This window comes from Melanotaenia boesemani, chromosome 15 (genome assembly GCF_017639745.1).
Source record: "Melanotaenia boesemani isolate fMelBoe1 chromosome 15, fMelBoe1.pri, whole genome shotgun sequence".
Lineage (NCBI taxonomy): Eukaryota > Metazoa > Chordata > Actinopteri > Atheriniformes > Melanotaeniidae > Melanotaenia > Melanotaenia boesemani.
Genome location: NC_055696.1, coordinates 23951322 through 23970269, shown reverse-complemented (window position 1 = coordinate 23970269; position 18948 = coordinate 23951322). Strand labels below are relative to the sequence as shown.

The 18948-nt window shown below is 41.6% G+C and overlaps 2 protein-coding genes across 5 annotated transcripts in view; one reads left to right on the top strand and one right to left on the bottom strand.

Annotated features, from left to right (window-relative positions):
• Positions 1–7900, bottom strand: part of lrwd1 (leucine-rich repeats and WD repeat domain containing 1) — a 23092-nt gene extending 15192 nt beyond the window's left edge. For 2 of the 4 annotated variants that reach the window (XM_042007995.1, XM_042007999.1), the window contains exons 1-7: positions 7834–7900; positions 7220–7306; positions 6755–6989; positions 4750–4869; positions 4504–4650; positions 2010–2084; positions 1468–1833 (exon numbers count right to left, since the gene is read on the bottom strand). In XM_042007995.1, the coding sequence (XP_041863929.1) occupies positions 1468–1833; positions 2010–2084; positions 4504–4650; positions 4750–4869; positions 6755–6989; positions 7220–7299 (1023 nt within the window). In that variant the 5' untranslated portion in view covers positions 7300–7306; positions 7834–7900. Of the gene's footprint in view, positions 1–1467; positions 1834–2009; positions 2085–4503; positions 4651–4749; positions 4870–6754; positions 6990–7219; positions 7307–7391; positions 7573–7697; positions 7808–7833 lie in introns of those variants that run through there. The other 2 variants (XM_042007998.1, XM_042007996.1) reach the window with 2 other exon arrangements.
• A 505-nt stretch (positions 7901–8405) lies between these two features.
• Positions 8406–18100, top strand: alkbh4 (alkB homolog 4, lysine demthylase). The gene is made up of 3 exons (XM_042008001.1): positions 8406–8535; positions 16847–17035; positions 17147–18100. The coding sequence occupies exons 1-3, from the start codon at positions 8419–8421 to the stop codon at positions 17666–17668; spliced, it is 828 nt and encodes a 275-aa protein (XP_041863935.1). The 5' UTR covers positions 8406–8418; the 3' UTR covers positions 17669–18100.
• The last annotated feature ends 848 nt before the right edge of the window (positions 18101–18948 follow it).

Here is an 18948-nt window from a genome sequence, read left to right as displayed (position 1 = left end):
ACCAGGACTAACAGGTGCCTCAGAACCCTGCAGACCAGGACTAACAGGCGCCTCAGAACCCTGCAGACCAGGACTAACAGAAATTGGAAAAGCTTCTTCCCCACTGCAGCTACTTAATTGACCAGATAAACTGTTAACTGGTTGCACCTCGTCACGTACAGGGTATATTGATCTGATATTTGTAGTAGTAATTTGTATTTGCATATACTGCTCTGTATACAGTAGACACCACTATATAAGAGTCTGTTTCATTACTTCCTACTTATTTAATTCCTTTACTTATTTTATTACTTTTTACTTCCCATCCAGATGTAATGGAAAATTACAGTTAGTCAAAGTTCATATGTTTTTGTTTTTATTCTATAAGTTCATATAAGTTATATCTTTATTTCAGAGCATATGAGATTTGGGAAAAGTTTGTGTTTGTGTAAAGAGTGATTAGGAAAGTTGTTTTTGTCACTGCTAGCTTAAAAATGCAGAAGTATGCACATCTTATAATAGACCTGTTTTTGCACATCTCATATGTGGGTTATTTTCACTCTATGTAGATGACTGAGTGAACTCAGTTTGAACTAGACTGAGACCTCTTCATTTCTGCGAATAGCATCCTCACTCACCTTTACTTGAGCAGAAGTGATAAAGGTCAACTTCTGTTATTCAGAGGAGTTGTTGTTATCGAAACCAGACTGTGCTGTTTTACTTAACAGCAACCCTGTCTGCCTGCATGCAACCAGGGGTATAACTATCTGTGTCTTAAGAGTCTGACTTCGGACTCGCTCAGCCAAAGCTGTTTGACTGTGTGATTTCCCATTGCTGCAGCTCTTAATAAAACATCCTTGCTTTATTCTCATTCAGTGTGTGATTCTTTGAAATTTCCACAACACCATCACTTCCACAATCTTGCAGGTTTTCCAAATTTCCCTGCTCCAGCACACCTGACTCAAATTACATGGATCCAACAGCCTATAAGAATCTGCACAATGGCTCGTTAGTTTAAGTCAGGTGTGTTGGAGCAGGGAAATTAAGAAAACCTGCAGGATTGTGGCTCTTGAGGACCGACGTTGGCCACCCCTGCACTAGAGTGACAACATCTTCTGTCAAAAAAAGATCCTTGTAGGTGTTTAAACTTGGCGAATAAAGCTGATTCTGATGTTGATGGTCATAATAATGATGAAGACGGTGATGGTGATAATGGTAACAATGATGATGGTTGGGATGAAAGTGGTGGGGATGATGGTGATGATGATCAAAGATACGGAGCAACAGGAAAAACGTAGCATGTTAAAGCGTTCAGCCCGGTGTTTGCTGGTCTTACCAACGGTCTGCATTCATGACTCTCCTTTGCTAAAGCTGCACTTCAACCTTCTCCAGGAACAAAAAACAACATCTGCAGAAATCAGAGCAGGTCACCTTTGTGGAGCCTCTAGCAGCAGAATCAATAAAACCAGTTTTATTTATTGACCTTACCTGCATGTTGCTGGAAGTCTTCATGATGGGCAGCGTGTAGGTGTCTCTCTGCAGCTTTGAAGCTTTGCCATGGTTCCTCCGTTTAGCTGGAGCTTCCTCCTCATTGGGTTGCTGAGCTGCAGGGCTCTTCCTGACTGTCTCAGCCCTCGTCTGCCCTCTGGTGGGAGTGGCGGGAGTTTTATTTGTTTTGCGAGGACTCATTCTGATTTGCGTTACCGTCTCCAGTTTGAGGTGGAGGCTGGATCTGTGAGGACTGTGCTCGGCCGAGGAAGCCGAGAGATCGCTGCGCAACTTTTTAGGAGTCAGACGCACGTTGGTATCCGTTCCTGGTTCAGTTCGTGTCCTCTTCTGAGGCGTTGAGACAGCCTAGATAACAGAAACGAAGATTTCATCATTCTGTGAGCCACAAGGACAAAAATCAAAGATTAGCTTCTTTCAGCTGATTTAAAGCTGGAGCTGATGTTTCCTGCAATATTTACTAATAAGGGAATTCATATGGTTGCAACTAATAAAAGAAAATGGATTTTTTTTTATTATCTTACATTGTTCTCTTTAGAGTCAGGGTCTTCCTTCAGCTCTGTCAGCGAACGCAGATACTGCCGAGCTAAAATCTCCACCTGGAAATTAAAGGAGGGAAAGAAGCAGTTATTAAAAAATGACAAGATGAAAAGAGAACAGGAGTGTTTGACTGGGGATGGGCATAATTAATCGATGATCGATTAATTGATCATTAAGATGTTCGTCGATGACATTTTTTTAAATCAGTAAAACTAATTTAAGTCCTGCTGCGTGGTGCGAGTCTTGAAGGAATGCAGTGAATTTTGCTATGTGGCAGTAATTCAACACTTAACCACACGAGGGCAATGTTAAAAAAAACCAAAAAAACACTCCACAAGCCTACTCAGTTACCTGCAAGTTTCCGTGTATCTCAAAAGTAGTCTAATCATGAAGAGGTCACGGCGAAGTGTGGCGTGGGACCATTTTAATTTAAAAAATGACTCTGTTCACTGCCAACACTGCAAAGCTGTGTTTAAGTACAACTTCTCCACGACGCAAATGATGTACCACTTGAACAACGCACATCCGACCCTGGTTAGTGGGGGTGCCTCCTGCTCTCGGTCTCAACCTAGCATCAACTCTGTGTTAGCACGGAGGAGCTGCGATGCACAACGGGCAGAGAAAATTACCCAAGGGATCTGCAAGTTCATTGAGATGGATATGCTACCCTTAAGTATTATTGAGGGCGAAGGTTTTCGACAACTGATAAACTTATTGGAACCAGCATATCACATTCCGTCACGACGTACCATCACCAGACTGGTAGAAACGCACTATGAAGAACGGAAGCAGAAGCTGAGAGCTACATCACCATCACCTGCCACTACATCAGTGATGACTGGCAAATGAACTCAGCAGTCCTCCTCACAGAAAGCCTGCCAGGCCGACATACAGCTGATCACCTCGCTGAGAAAATGAATGCAGCTGTAGAACAATGGGGACTTGAAAACCGAGTTATTGCATGCGTTCATGACAACGCAGCCAATATTGTCGTTGCCAACAATCCCAGCAGAGTGAACTGGACTTCAGTTGCCTGCTTTGCGCACACACTCCAGTTGGCTATAAATGACGGATTTTCACTGTATCTACATCGGGTAATATCAGCGGCTAGTAAACTTGTTAGCCACTTCAATCACAGCACTGCAGCAACCAATGCACTACAAAGGAAACAGGAGCAAATGGGCCTCCCGATTCACCGGCTTAGCCAGTCGTGCAAAACTCGGTGGAACTCCGTGTTTGAGATGTTTGATCGGCTGGTGGAGCAGCGGTAGGCTGTTGCTGCTGTGCTTGGAGTAGGCCTGATTATATGCATACTTGCCTCTTATCTGCGTCGTGTTGCCTATTTAGATATAGATCTTTCTTATTGATTTCCCCCATCATTTACAGGTTCAGTCTGATGAGTTTGTGTTATCCTCCCCCATGATCGCCTTAATGTTGGACCCTCGTCACAAGCACCTGGGCTTTCTTAAACCAGTACAGAAAATGGCTGCTAATGTGAAACTTGTTGAACTGGGAAAGGAAGTGGACATCGGTAGGGTAGCTGTCCCTGAGCCTGGGGGAGACAAGGACCCTGGATTGTCTGACACAGACGAGGAGAGCGCAAACACTGGAGTCACGGCCTGCCAGTCCCAGGTCTCTGCTATGACACAACTTCTTGGGGAGTACTATACCACTCAATGTGAGTCTGGCATTGAAGCAGAATTTCAGGACTTCCTGAGGGAGGCTCCCCCACCCCTGGATTGCACCCCTACAGACTGGTGGAAAATGAATGAAATAAGGTTCCCCAGGCTTGCCAAGTTAGCACGAAGGTACCTGTGTATTACAGCGACGTCAGTCCCCTCAGAGCGGGTGTTTTCGACGGCTGGACTGACGGTCACCAGGTTGCGTTCGCGTCTGACCCCAGAGCATGTTAACATGCTCATCTTTCTCATCAAAAATCAGTAGACTGGTGCTGAAGTTATATGTGAGTTACTGTTTATTTTTCTATTAAACTTTGTTAATGAGCCTATTTCATTGTTAGGTACACTGAGCTCGCTCTCACCCTCTTTCTCAACTCTGTGCCTTTTTTAAAAAGTTTTGTGTTACATTTGGCAAAACCTGTCAGACCTAACTCTTATGTTCTTTTGGTTATTGATTAACATGATTGTTTTTTATTATTTTGGCCAAAAAGAGGGTCAGTTGTGTTTATGAGAACCGGCTGCTAGCTGTAGGCTCTGCTGCTTAAAAACGCATATTTTCAAGTGTAACCATTAAATGAATCCCGTTTAACTGCCACAAGAGTTGTTCATCTTGTAATAAAGATCTCAATGTGGAAACGCACTGTTTTTTTTTAATTTTCCCTGCATTTTAATATACCCCATAAATACTGAATTTTAATGTAAATATTAATGATTAATCGATAATCGATCGTTAATTCTCACGATGATCAATTAAGACAATTTAATCGAATGCCCATCCCTATGTTTGACCCAAACTTACCTTCCATTTGGTGAAATCGCTGACTGAACTGGGTCCATATTTGACTTGCTGACGTGCAGTGTTTACAAAGTTGGTCTCCAGCTGGGACATTTTCTCCGCCATGATGGGATCCGGGAGGCTGAAGCTCCTCTCCCACACCGCCATGACCTATAAAGAAAAACATGAACGTTTACTGACACAAGCATGAGGAATACTGAGATCCCAAACTAATGGATCATTATAAAACAGAGGAGAACCGCTTCATACCCGGGACCTCAGGTTGTCGCAGAAGACATAGCGTATGTGGTTGGCGGTGGTGCTGACATCTTTCCCATTGTAAACTCTCAGATTGGGCAGCAACACCATCAGCTTGTAGTTGTCACTCACCTGAAACAACAGCAACGTTACCACCCTCTGATGTGCTGTTACAAGCTGAAAGAACAAGGTTCCTGACATTTCCTCACGTTTTCTGACACGTGCACTAAGACGTAGAAAACAATTGAAGTCGTCAGGATTGAAGTGTTACTCTGAGCTCAGTAAGATCACTCATCATTTATTTTCTACTTCTTTACTTCTCACACCTGTACTTACTGAGATGTTTCTAATTATTCTGCTATAACAGATGGAACTCAGAGCAATCTGAAATGTCTTAAATGTAACCGGGATTTAACAGAAGCATCAGGAGATACATGGGCTCTCCAGGTACTCTGGCTTCCTACCAAAGTCCAAACACATGCACTAGTGTGAGCGTTTTGAGTGTCCACGATACCACAATGGACTGGTGACACGTCCAGGCTGTACCCACCAAACAAACTTTAAATTTAGTGGACTGCAGGTCTGCTCATAGTGGGAACACAGTTCATCACAGAGTACTTTAGACCAGTGGTTCCCAACCTTTTTTCCTCTGGGAACCTCTTCATGCATATACTAAAATGCCATGGACCCCCTGCTCCACCCTGTGCTGAAACCATGCTGGTTTTAGGCTTTCAAAAGTGAGATTCTCACCATATATAACGTATTCTGGTTGAGTCCTGTCCTTTGATAAAGCCAAAGTTAAATGAACAACATACAGCCTTACTTTTTTTTCCTTAAAACAGGGACAATTTGTGGACATAAATCACAATGGCTCTAATGTTCAAAACCTCAGGGACCCCCTGTGCTCTTGGGAATCACTGCTTTAGATAATCATTCACACCTTGCTTCAGGTGGGTAAATCCAACGAGAATATGGTGAGTAATTACTGAGTATAGGCAAACTCCACACAAACACCTGAGCCGACACAAACACAGAACTTCCTGCCGTCATGCAGCACTGCAAGCAAGCAGCACATCAGGCCGTTTTCTGCATCGTTTGGACCTTATGGGCTGGGATACATTTGCTGAACGCTAGCGTACACATCAGCGTTCAGCTACGTTTGTGTAAATACTTGCTGCAAATGACAAGAACAACGTGGCAAAAACGCTCAATACTGGAGGTCAGCGCTAGAGGGAATACACAACAATTGGACTTTGAAATAGAGAAAAGGTCAATCGACCGGTCATATTTTATTTCCAGGACATCAACCTCCAAAACACTTCCAATCTGTTGCCAGCTGTTCAGGTACATGGAGGAAAACTCATACAGATGCCAGTAGTTGGAGACAAGACTATCCGCCATTGTTTTTACCTCGGACCTGTCGTGTTCATGCTCTTGTTTGCATGACCATCTCTAGCGTTCAAGTCAATATTGCAGCTCACACATGCTACACGTTAAGGCGGATTTATACTCGTGTGGCATCTGCTTACAGTCGGTTGTGGCGTAGTAGGTGTTGTATTGCAGTTTCTCTTCCTAATCTTAAGGTGGCAGCAGGGGTGGTGTCTCATCAACTCGATCCACTGGTTATTGTTTTTAAAAACGGTGGTTACCACACAAATTCAGCGAGAAGATACAGATATCCGGTAACACATGATCCCAAACTGACCAATCACAAGGAAGTACCTCAGCGTAACCGCCTGCGTAGCAGGGGTGCATTTCAGGTCTGGAAGAGGTGGGTGTCGAGCCTCTGCAGAGCTACGTCGAGCCTACAGCGGTTACGCAGACACTGCACGAGCATAAATCCGCCTTTACTTGCACATGCTAAACAAAGGCAACTCATCCCTGCATCATTGTACACAACACAGGTGCAGCAGTCCGAGCTTGAAAAGCCCGTCTCAACAGTATTATAGCTGGTAATCACACTGGAGCTGCAGAAATAAACACCAGTAAAATTTGAAGTAGTAAGTCAGGTCCTTACAGTCACGTAAAGATTGTCATCCATCTTGAGCTTTTCCAGACCCCTCAGAGACTCCAGAGTGGTGACATCCTCCATCTGGTTGTCACTGAGGTCCAGGTAACGAAGTGCCGGCAGCTCCAGGTTCTTAGGAAACTCCTGCAGCCTGTTTGCAGACAGATCCCAGCGTTCCAGGGACTGCAGGCGGGACAGGAGCCTGATGGGCAGGTCCTGAAGCTTCAGCCCCATCTTGGATAAACTTAACAGAGGAAAACCACCAGTCCGTTGAAAAATCTAATCAAATGTCTAGTTAATAAACGATTATTCTGTTCTATCTATCTTCTATTATGTCCACTTTTAAAACTGTATCTAGTTATTTATAATTCATGCAAAAGATTTTCTTGCTTCATTTGTGTAAATAGAAGACAAATAATAAACAGAACATCAACACAGCAGTGTAAAGAGGAAAACTGAAAGCAGCATGCTTACTTCAGGGTCTTGATTTGTTCCAGCTTGTTGGTTTTTGGAGAACCTTTCTCCAGTAACAGTTTCTCTGTTATTCTCTCCATGGCTTATCTGAAGGGACAATAATTATTCAGACATGAAGGGAAGGAAATGAACCGTCACAAGTTATGAGATTTTAGTTCCTGTTTGCAATTACCTGTGACAAAAACGATGTTAAGAAGACTGGTATCTACAAACACTAATTGCATATATGGGAAGATTTTTGTCCTAACATTTTTCTAAATCGGTTTATTTTGGGGGTTCTTCCTTTATTTGTGTGAGCAAACCAATGTTTCTCTTCCTTAGCTCAATGAAAACTATATATGACCAACAGGCTTAGTAACACACTTTTACGATGATTATTTACCAGAACGATAAAAACAAGAAGAGATTAGTGAAAAAAAAGAATTTGAGGGTTGATTTATACATGAGGTTTGCCACGTTGATTAGAAGCATCGATTACCTTCCCTTTAAACTTCGTAGTTAACATTTGCCAGACTGCATTTTAAATTACTTATCGCATAAACACACTTCATGTACCAGCCAATTATCTTTCATAAACCAACAACAGGCAGTGGAAAATTAATTAAATTACATACCAACACTTGGACAACGCTGACGAACTAAAGAACAACGTAGAAACCAAGTTTTCCCGGGGAAACGCTGTGTACTTCCGGTAGGCGTGGCCTCGACCGTTTGCTATTGAGCGTTTTTACCCTGAGCTGTGCCTGTCAGGCAAATTGTAGCGCTATCTTTGCCGTAAAGATGTAGTATCTGACCCTTGCACTCCAAGCAATGTCAATAAAAACATTTAAAAGGACCTCCGTGTGGTCGACTCCGTGAACTCTTTTAAAATCCAGATGAAGCAGTTATTAAGGAAACCTATTATGTTGTTGTACCCATTTTATGTTCAGCACTTTTTTAAATTGATTTTTATCTGTAAAAAGAGCTTCATAAATAAATTGTACGTTTATTGACTAAATGCATTCTGAAACTGCAGAAATTTCACATGCCATAGTTTTACCTTCTGTTTATATTCTGTTAATTTGTTTCATTTTAAAACGGTTGGAAAACTCTTCCGCTCCGTTAGGTGGCGACAGTCGTGTCCACCGGTGGAGCTTCAGTTCCTCCCGCAGAAGAAGAAGAGGATGATCGGAAGGAGGTATTCTGGTAAACATACCATAATGTTGGCTGAAGATAGCACGTTCAGTGGTAATACATGCGCTTGTAAAGGGATCCGGCGGTGTCTCGTCTGTGAAAAAATTAAAGGGAAGTCACAACACGAGGCAAGAGAAAAGAAGGTACTTAAAGCTAACTAAAGATTTACTTCATTTCATGACAAAAATAAACCATAGAGTGTGTCTCAAACCGCGCACTTGCATGAGTGCACTGGAAGGTAGTGTGTGGTGCACACTATCGTGGGTAAGTGCTGATCCAAATTCAGCACTAATGTTTTGCACTTACCAGTAGTGACGTGCCATCTTTTGACAGTGAGCCTTAATTTACAGAATGAAATTCCAACTCTTGATTTTACTTTGTTTACTCCTGACTTAACCCCACCTGTAAACTTTGTCGCATCCAACGCAGGATCCTCCTCGGGCTGCACATGACTTAGAAAGTATGCTTATTTATTTTTGACCCTACATGCTGCCTAATAGCAGCGCCGCTCCGTTAATATACCTTTTTTTTTTAGGACAATCCGTCCAAGTTCTTCCAAAATCACGTTAACATACGTGTTTGCGTGTCATCATACTTTTGTGCTCTTAAATGCCTTTTAAAAGGCCTCATTAGTGAAACAAAGAACCGTGGCCTCCACTGTATTAATCTATCTCAGTTGATAACAATAGAAACCATCAGCACACGTTCATGTGTCTGCATGTCTCTCCCATACCTGTTAGTATAAAGTGCAATTTAAAACACTAATAAAACAGCTTTTAAACATGCAAAGATATCTTCACTAAATTAAAGTACTTTACATTATACATGTGTTTTCATTAGTGTTTAAACTGATACGTTCACGTCTGGCAACAGGAAACCGATTATACTAGAAATCATCATTTAAAATATGAAATGCTGTAATGAAGACGCTAAAACAGGGATGCGGAATTTTTTTTTTTTATTAAAACATTTCTCTCTTGCCTCCTCCTCTCCACAGCAGCGTCCTAGCCCGCAGGTGGTAAATGCCTCAGTGCCACTGCTAGCTCGGTGGTTTGATGCCACGGTGACCTACGGTGAACACACAATGGCAGTTTATATAAAAGCAAACATTATTATGTGCTTTATGGGTACTTTGCAGACGCTTATCTAAAGTGATGTACGGCTTAGTCTGCTGTACCATGGAAACGGACCGGTTTTCTAAACCAGCGGTGTTTCCTAATCAGTTTTCAGATCAAGGACCATTTCGTTTACGTCAGAGACCCTGCAGTGCTTAATCTGGAGGTTCAACAATCATGAATAAACATACAGAACCTATAGTATTAATCATTTTTTTTTTATTATTATTATTTTATTATTCCTTTATTTAACCAGGATAAAAACTCATTGAGATTAAAAATCTCTTTTGCAAGAGTGTCCTGGCCAAGCAGGAGCAGCACAGTTACAACAATGGGTTACAGCAACATACTTCCACACATTCACACATAATAAATACAATACAAGATCAATACAAACAAAATTAACTAAAACAATTACAGGCAAAAGATTTAGTTTCAAGTTCAGTTAAGAGCGACTTAAAAGTGTTGAGTGACACTAAGTCTTTTAGTTTAAGGTCTTTCTGTAGGTCATTCCAATGGTAAGGTGCAGCAAACTTGAAAGCCTTTTTCCCCAGATCAGTGCGAACGCGGGGCACAGAGAACAGAAGTAAGTCCTGAGAGCGCAGACTATAGCTGCTATCACTCCTCATCTCAACGAGATTATTGAGGTATGGGGGAAGTAGCCCAACGATGGATTTATAAATTAAAAGATACCAATGCTTCATTCTCCGGAATGACAAGGAAGACCAACCCACCCGAGTGTACAAAAGACAATGATGGGTCAATGACTTAGAATTCGTTATAAAACGCAATGCCCCATGATAAACAGAGTCCAAGGCATGTAAAGTATCAAAGGAAGCGTTCATATAAATAACATCCCCATAATCAAGAACAGACATAAAAGTAGCAGAAACAAGTTTCTTTTTACCTTCGAAAGATAAGCAAGATTTGATTCGAAAATAAAAGCCCAATTTCAATTTCAATCTTTGGACTAGTTTCTGAACATGAGGTTTAAATGATAAACAACTGTCGAGTAAAATACCGAGGTATTTGTATTGTGTAACTAGTTCAATTTGATAACCATCATTTGATTTAATGGGATGTAAGTGTGGAAGACTTGCTCTGGATTTAGTAAAAAGCATGTATTTGGTCTTTTCTGAGTTTAAAACCAGTTTTAAGTGGTAAAAAGTTTCTTGTAATTGATTAAAAGCTATTTGAAGTTGAGATTGTGCTTGCTCAGGAGAAGGTGCTGAGGTGTATAAAACTGTGTCATCTGCATACATGTGTAAACTAGCATTTTTTATATTTCCTTCTAAAAAGCTAATATAAATAATAAAAAGAAGTGGTCCAAGGATAGAGCCCTGCGGTACACCTGAGGCTACTTTTGAGAAATTGGATTTTTGTTCCTGGAACCTGACACACTGCGATCTGTCAGACAGATAATTTTCAAACCAACCTACGGTATGATCTGATATACCAATGTTATGAAGCGTTTGTAAAAGGACAGAGTGATCTACTGTATCGAAAGCTTTGGAGAGGTCAATGAAGAGTACTGCACAGTAGTGTTTGTTGTCTAACGATTCAATAATGTCATTTAAAATTTTGAGAGCTGCAGTTGTTGTGCTATGCCGCTTTCTAAAACCAGACTGGGACATGGGTAAAATATTTGCAGTGGTCAGGAATTTCTTAAGCTGCGTGTTTATTAAAGATTCCAGGACTTTAGACAGGACACACAGTTTTGATATTGGACTGTAGTTGTTCAAATCTGTCGGGTCACCTCCCTTAAACAGAGGTAAAACATGAGCTGATTTCCAGATTTGCGGAATTGTATTTGTGGCCAGGGACAAGTTAAAAATATATGTCAATGACGGAGCAATAAAATCTGCTGCGAGTTTTAAGAAATAGGGTTCTAGACCATCAGGGCCTGCTGCTTTGGTTATATCCAATTCCTTGAGGGTACGTGATACCTCACAGATGGTAAACGGCTGAAAAACAAAATTATGTTTTGAGACTTCATAATTTATTGCTGAGGGAAAGTGTAAGTCCTGTGAGTGATTGAGGGAACTGAACAAAGAACCAGAAGCAATAAAATGGTCATTAAAACATGTCAACATCTCGTCCTTATCTGTGATGCTTTGAGAGTTTTTCACTATGCTGGTTGGTAGTTGAACGCCTAAGCTACTGTCGGATAGGGACTTTATTGTTTTCCAAAATTTTAATGGATTATTTAGGTTTTCAGTTGTTTGTTTAATAAAATGATCAGACTTGGACTTTCTTATTTCAACTGTACATTTGTTGCGTAGTTTCCTGAATGTAAGCCAATCAACAGCATTGTCGGTTTGTCTTGCTCGTGCCCATGCTACATTACGTTCATGCAACAGGTCAGCCAGGTGAGAAGTAAACCATGCATTGATACGGCTTTTTACTTTGTAGTGCCTGATTGGTGCGTGCTTATTAATTATTTTTATAAATCCACTGTAAAAATAGCTCCAGGCAAATTCAATGTCATTAATCATAGTTATTCTGTCCCATTCAAATTCATAGAGATCATGGAAAAAACCTTGCTCAGAAAACTGTTTTGTATTACGTTCTATAATAATGTGTGGTTTGGTTTTTGGTATTTTTGTGTTCCGAGAGGTTGCTATGACACAGTGGTCACTAATATCATTAGCAAATACGGCCGCCGGGGAGTATTTTGAGGGTGTGTTAGTCAGAATCAGGTCTATCAAGGAAGACTTTTCAGGAAACTTTGGATTTGGTCTTGTGGGAGCATTTACAAGTTGAAACAGATTTAAAGAATCACAATATGATTTAAGATCATTTGAGACCGGCTGGAGCCAATTCCAGTTTAAATCCCCAAGGATTACAGTTTCTTTGTTATTCAAAGATGATAGCAGTTCAAATAAGGAAGAATGAGCACTGCTATCAGCCGAGGGCATTCTGTAACAGCCAACTACAGTAATATGTAGGGAATCAGAAACCTCGAGATCAAGAGCTAAAAGCTCAAATTTCTTTGTCAATGATTGTGACAAAATGACATTTACTTTGTACTTTGATTTAACAAAAATGGCTACACCGCCCCCTCTTTTTAGCCGGTCAGTTCTGAAGACATTATAACCTTTTATGAGTATGTCATTATCTGGGATTGACTTATTTAACCAAGTCTCAGAGACAACTATTATATCTGCCCAAATGTGCATCATATCCATTTTTACCAACAGACTTCTTACATTCAAGTGGATGATGCCAAGACCAGTTCTAGATTTAAACTCAGCAGGGGTACTAAAAACAGGGGAATCTGGTCCAGGGTTTGGTGGGACATTTCCAGAGATTAATAACAATAAAAATATCAAGCGTTTTAGAAATTGTGTTTTTTTGTGCGATACATTTGTAGATTCTATGGATGGAAATACTCTTGAGACAAATATTGAGCTTGTAACAAAATTGTCTTGAAGAGCCATTACACTGCTCAAATACAACAAATCAGTGGAATCTACGTGAAGATACAAAGGCAAATAAAATAGACGTGGTGCACAGACTGATGCCCTCGTTCCTCCCCGGATTGTACCCCAGGGGAATGGATTCACTGGACGGGAGTTATTTATCCCGCTGAGTCCAATGCCAAAGTCACAAATGGAGGATACAGTTAATGTCCCTAGGACCAATAATAATGACAGTTTTGCCCTTGTCATTATAAAACACGTAGAATAGTAATATACAAGGTGCAGGAAACGTAGAATAGGAAGGTGCAGGATCCGTTTTCCTCTTTTGAATCCAGTCCGGGTTTTCCGTTCCCAGCTCGGATGCCGTTTCAGCGTGATGTCACACGTAAGCAGGAAGACTTACCAATGTCGCTTTATGAGAAGAATTTCAGGCCCATCAAAGAACAACACATGGCCCGATTTACGCTCTGCTTTGAGCGGAGCCACTAGCTATCACCATGGGAGCGGGATGATGAGCGGGTGCTTTACTGATGAAGAATCAGGCCCATCAAACAAAGGTGGCATGCCAGGACTCCAGTGACGACCGCCGGCTACTCTTCATCAGTAGATCCTAGTGCCAGTACTTCATCGGTGGAGACCAGGATGGCCAGCATGGACAAAAAGTGAGATCCACGAAAAGTGAGATCCACGAATTCCACTCATCTACATAGCCCATAGCCCATCTACATCCGCAAAATCGGCTAAAAACTGCTAACATCTACGTTGCTAACTCTACTGCAGCCTCCAACAAATGATCAGATCCATAACTGTCATCAGGGATAGAAGAGATAAGAAGCATGCTGCAGTTTATATTAGAATTATGATCAAATAACTTCATACTTAAAACAGTAGAAAATAGCCTCTGCCTGCATCGGTACCGCTGAGTCGGTGGCCGCCAATATTCAGCTCTGAAAAACTGGTTGAAAGTCCCTCCCCTTCCGTTACGTCAGCAAGATGGCGTCCGATTAGCAAATTCTGCAAATATATTATTAGAGAATGCATCATCAGGACTTTATTTATAAATTTGATTAGGATAAGTAGCATAATAATATTAATAATAACTTTATTGTCATCATACAGGAAGGCATGACGAAATTATAGGTAGCTGCCTATGACGGTACCTTTAAACACAAATAATAAAATCATATGTACATATCAAGGCAAAAACTATAATACCAGTCATACAAAATCCAATATATATATGTATACAATATCACAGGGGGCAGTAATGAATAAAACCAATAAAATTATAAATACGTAAGCTGCACTATTAAAGGTCAACTTACTATATTGTTAGAGTTCAGCAGCCTGACAGACCATGGGGAAAAAAACTGTCTCTCAGCCTGTTCTGCATTTTAAAGATATAAATCTTTTCCCTCATGGTAGCAGGCTGAAACTGGCCAGGGTGGGTCCTGGTGATTCTCTGCAGTGCGTTCCTGTCTGCTACAGAGCAGGCCACAAAGCAAACCGTCACACAGTACGTCAGCACCGACTCTATGGTGGCTCGGTTTCCTCTCAGTGGTTCCTCTTCAACACCCGAAGAAAGTGGAGTCTCTGTTGTGCCCTTTTAACGAGTGCTGCGGTGTTGACTGACCAGGTGAGGTCCTCGAATAAGTGGGTCCCCAGGAACTTAAAGGAGGTCACCCTCATTAGGAGGCTTAGCACACAGCCTTGAGGGGAGCCAGTGCTTAGTGTCAGGGAGGAGGAGTGGAGCTTTCCCACCTTCACTACCAGTGGTCGATTGGTCAGGAAGTCCTTGATCCAGGAGCACATCAGGGGCACCAAGTCCAGGTTTGCCAGCTTCTCCACCAAGATGTCAGGACTGATGGTGTTAAATGCTGAGCTAAAGTCAATAAACAGCATCCTGACATAGGTTCCAGGGTGCTCCAGGTGGCACAGGGCTGTGTGCAGAGCCATGGAGATGGCATCCTCTGTACACCGGTTTGTCCTATAGGCAAATTGGAGTCGGTCAGAGTTTTGGGGGAGACATTCTTTAATGTGCCTGAGAACAAGCCTCTCAAAGCACTTCATCACCACAGACGTCAGTGCCACTGCTCTGTAGTCATCGAGGTCCTTAATGGCTGAAGCCTTTAGACAGGACGATACTTCAGCCAGAGACAGGGATGAACTGAAGCTCCCCATCAGGACTCCTGCTAGTTGGTCTGCATAGGTACGAAGGACTATTCCAAGCACGCCATCTGGATCAGCAGCTTTCCGTGGGTTTACCGACTTCAATACGCACCTCATCTGATGTTCCTGAAGAATGAGACACTGGGGGCTGGAGGGCTGATGAGGTGGTGTGACAGCCCCGATGACGCAAAGCGGGCGAAGAAGCTGTTAAGTTCATCTGCTAATGAGACATTTGCATTGACCTTTGCATGCAAATTGCCTTTATATTTAGTCAGCTGCTGGATCCCTTGCCACATCCGCCATGAGTCATTATTCACAAGATAAGATTCAATTGTCCTTTTCCTTAGCTGCCCTGATACCTCTCCACAGGTTGGATCTGGCTACACTGTATAGAGCCTTGTCCCCTGATTTAAAGGTGGTGTTTCGTACTTTTAAGAGTGTTTTCACTTCAGATGTTATCCAGGGCTTTTGATAGGGAAAAACCCTTATCTGCTTATTCACTGTTACAGAATCTGTACAATATCTGGTGTAAGATAAAATGATGTCTGTGAGTCCTGCAATTCCATATGGTCAAATACGGACCACGCTGTGCTCTGGAAACAGTCCTGAAGCTGATTAAGTGCTACTGTTGGCCAGATTTTAATAATCATAGTGATTGGTTTAGTTCTTCTTCTGAGGCTGGTATATGCAGGAGCTAGGAGCAGAGAAGGTGTCGGACATGCCCAGGTGGGGGAGGGGGACAGATTTATATGCCTGTTTAAGATTACAATAGACCTTGTCTAAAGTATTAGACTTTAGTATTAGAGTATTAGACATCAGAATCATTTTTGCTAAATTCATTGCAGGTTAAAGAGAAATAAATCATAATTTGATAGAGATAGGATTTATGGCTCTTTGAAGGGAGCCAGATCTTGAGGAGCCGTTCCTTTCAAAGACCCATTTGAAAGACTGGTTCGTTCTTAACAATATCTTACAAAATTTCATAACATATAAGGACAAACAATCAAAATATGTACCTATATAAAATCTACTATACAAGATTAAAAAAATATATGAAAAATATAGATAAAAAAGGATAAACCTGAGCAGTCAGTGCAAATTCTGTCACAAATGTGATGAAGGCAGTGTGGAAAATTTTTGAATTTGTGAAAAGAATGGCTCACAGCTGTGAATCTGTTCCCATCGTTCATTTTAAAGAGCCATTCAAAAGTATCGATTCATTCATGAACATTACATCTCTATAATTTAAAGCTAATTTTTTCTCTCAGTTGTTTAGAATACAGTTTAATTAATTTAAAAGTATTTGCTACCTAAAATAATGTGTTTTAAAACTTATTTAAAAATATTTTTCCCAACTCAGTTCAGTTCAGTTTTTTTTTTGTTTTGTTTTTTTTTATGGAATAGATTTGGGGGAAAAGAAGGCAACAAACCTAATCGACTTCCTGAATTGTTTAATTTTTCTGAAATGGGCATGACCAAATCTATGTTATTAAGGTAAAAATATAATTAGTTGAATCTGTGGGATGGTAAAGTGGCCATCTACCTGAACATGCAGTGTAAGTGAGGTAGGCGTGGCAGGACTGGGTTTAAACTACAGCAGACACTATCTGACTCATGTAAGCAGAAATACAATGATGCAACACAAAGTGGTTTCAAATATTTGTTTCAGAAGGAGAGGGAAAGTAAAGCAAAAATCCAATTTCAACTCTTATATTTCTATTCTGTCTTTTTTTTCTTCTTATATAAAGGTTGTCCATCATTTCCTCTACAACTCTGAGACGAGGCTCGCTGACTCCACAGATGCAGAGGTTGCATCCTTCCCTTTTCCTGGTGTCTTCCTGTGGGAGAACTTTATATCAGAGGAGGAGGAAAATGAGCTGATTAACTCAATGGACCAGGATTCATGGAATGAGTCCCAGTCTGGTCGGAGGAAACAGGTAATGTTCAGATGAAACTCTACATTTTCTTGTCCAACTCTGCAAAACCGTAAGAATATTTATTATTTTTATGTTTTAATCAAATGACATTGTTCTCTCATGTGGTTGCAGGACTTTGGCCCAAAGGTGAACTTTAAGAAAAGGAAGGTACGCATGGGTGACTTCAGCGGACTCCCGGCTTTGAGCCAAAAACTGGTAGCCCGGATGCAGCTGGAGCCGAGCCTGGCGGGCTTTCAGCCGGTGGAGCAGTGCAATCTGGACTACCATCCGCAACGAGGCTCAGCCATCGACCCACACCTCGACGACTCCTGGCTGTGGGGGGAGCGGCTGGTCACCATCAGCATGTTATCAGACACAACGCTCACCATGTCTCTTGAGCAGGGTATGCCAGAGCTGGGACTAGCAGAGGAAGTCCACGTGGCTGTGCGTCTTCCTCGCAGATGTTTAGTAGGCCTACACGGTGAGGCGAGGCATCGATGGAAACACGCCATTCACCGGGAGGATGTTCACGAGCGCAGAGTCTGCTGCACGTACAGAGAGCTGTCTGCAGAGTTCCAGCCTGGTGGGGAGCAGGCGCTGCTGGGAACTCAGCTGTTGAACACTGCTCTGAGCTTCCAAGGAACTCCAGTATAACCCATCCACACAGTTTTACCTATCAGAACAAGGACACATAATGAACTCTGAACAGGTGTCCTTAATTCAGCATAAAGGTTTGGATGCTAGAAATGATCACTTATTTCACACCAGCAAAATGCTGTTGAATTTAGATGTCCAGCATTCCCAGTATAAGTTCCTCTTAAATCTGTTTTTCATGGAGGTTATCATCGGTAGGGGGACATCTGATGAGCATTACAGCACTGCTCTGAGTAACACATGTTTGATTTCCATTGTTTTATTGATATATCAATCAGAAGGCATCAGGTTCACAGGTGGCTGACATGCAACATCCAACTGAAAAACCGGAACTCTTATTTGGTTTTAGACGGACGATCAGGGACAATTAATGCCAACAACAGTTAAAATAAATATTACAGACTTCCTCACCATCCTCTGATCTGTGATGTTTATTATTATTTTTAGAAATCAATCAATCATTTAAGCCCTTGTTCTGGAGGGTGATGACTTGCAGCAGGTCTGAAGAAGCCTCTGACTAAACACACTCTGTTTCTTCACCAGAACCAGTTTTCCCCAGCACAGACTCAAAACCAGATTTATCCTCAACTCAGAACCAGAGTTACCCCCAGCACAGAACCAGTTTTAGCCCCAGCACAGACTCAGAACCAGATTAATCTCGGTTCCACTTTGGGTGAGATAGACTGAGAGTCAGGCATTCAGCAGAAGTAGAACTAATATTTGGTTTGGGACGGATCAATAGCTCTGATTGGAAGATAGCTGCCACACCTCCTCGGCTTGTAGTTCTAGAAACATGAAAATTTAAATTATCAGGTGAAGCAGATTCATTAATACTAACAGGATTCTCCTGCTGCAGCCAAAATAAATCAATATAATGATTACTGATCAGGTCATTGACTAACAGAGACTTAGATAAAAGAGATCTCATATTCATGAGCCACATTTAATGCTTTCATTTTTTTTATTCTGTTATATTTATTGCTTTGATTTGTTTTCATGATTTATGTGCTTTTTGGTTCATTCGTTCTGGGTGGTGGGAGGCAGACAGTCATGGACTTTTGGGAGGGTGGCAGCAGGTGGGAGACTGCAGAGAAGTGTGTAAGACTACAACTCTGCTTCCTGGTCTAAACCCCGAGTTGTCATTGGTTTAAATGACTAATACAATTGTCTATATTCCAGATATGAAAGTTGCTCCATTCAAGGTGACTCCTTTTGCACCAAAGACGAATTGGTGCCGGTTTGGTGTTGGTGCTAGAGCCGGTGCTTAGCTGGTGCTTCCA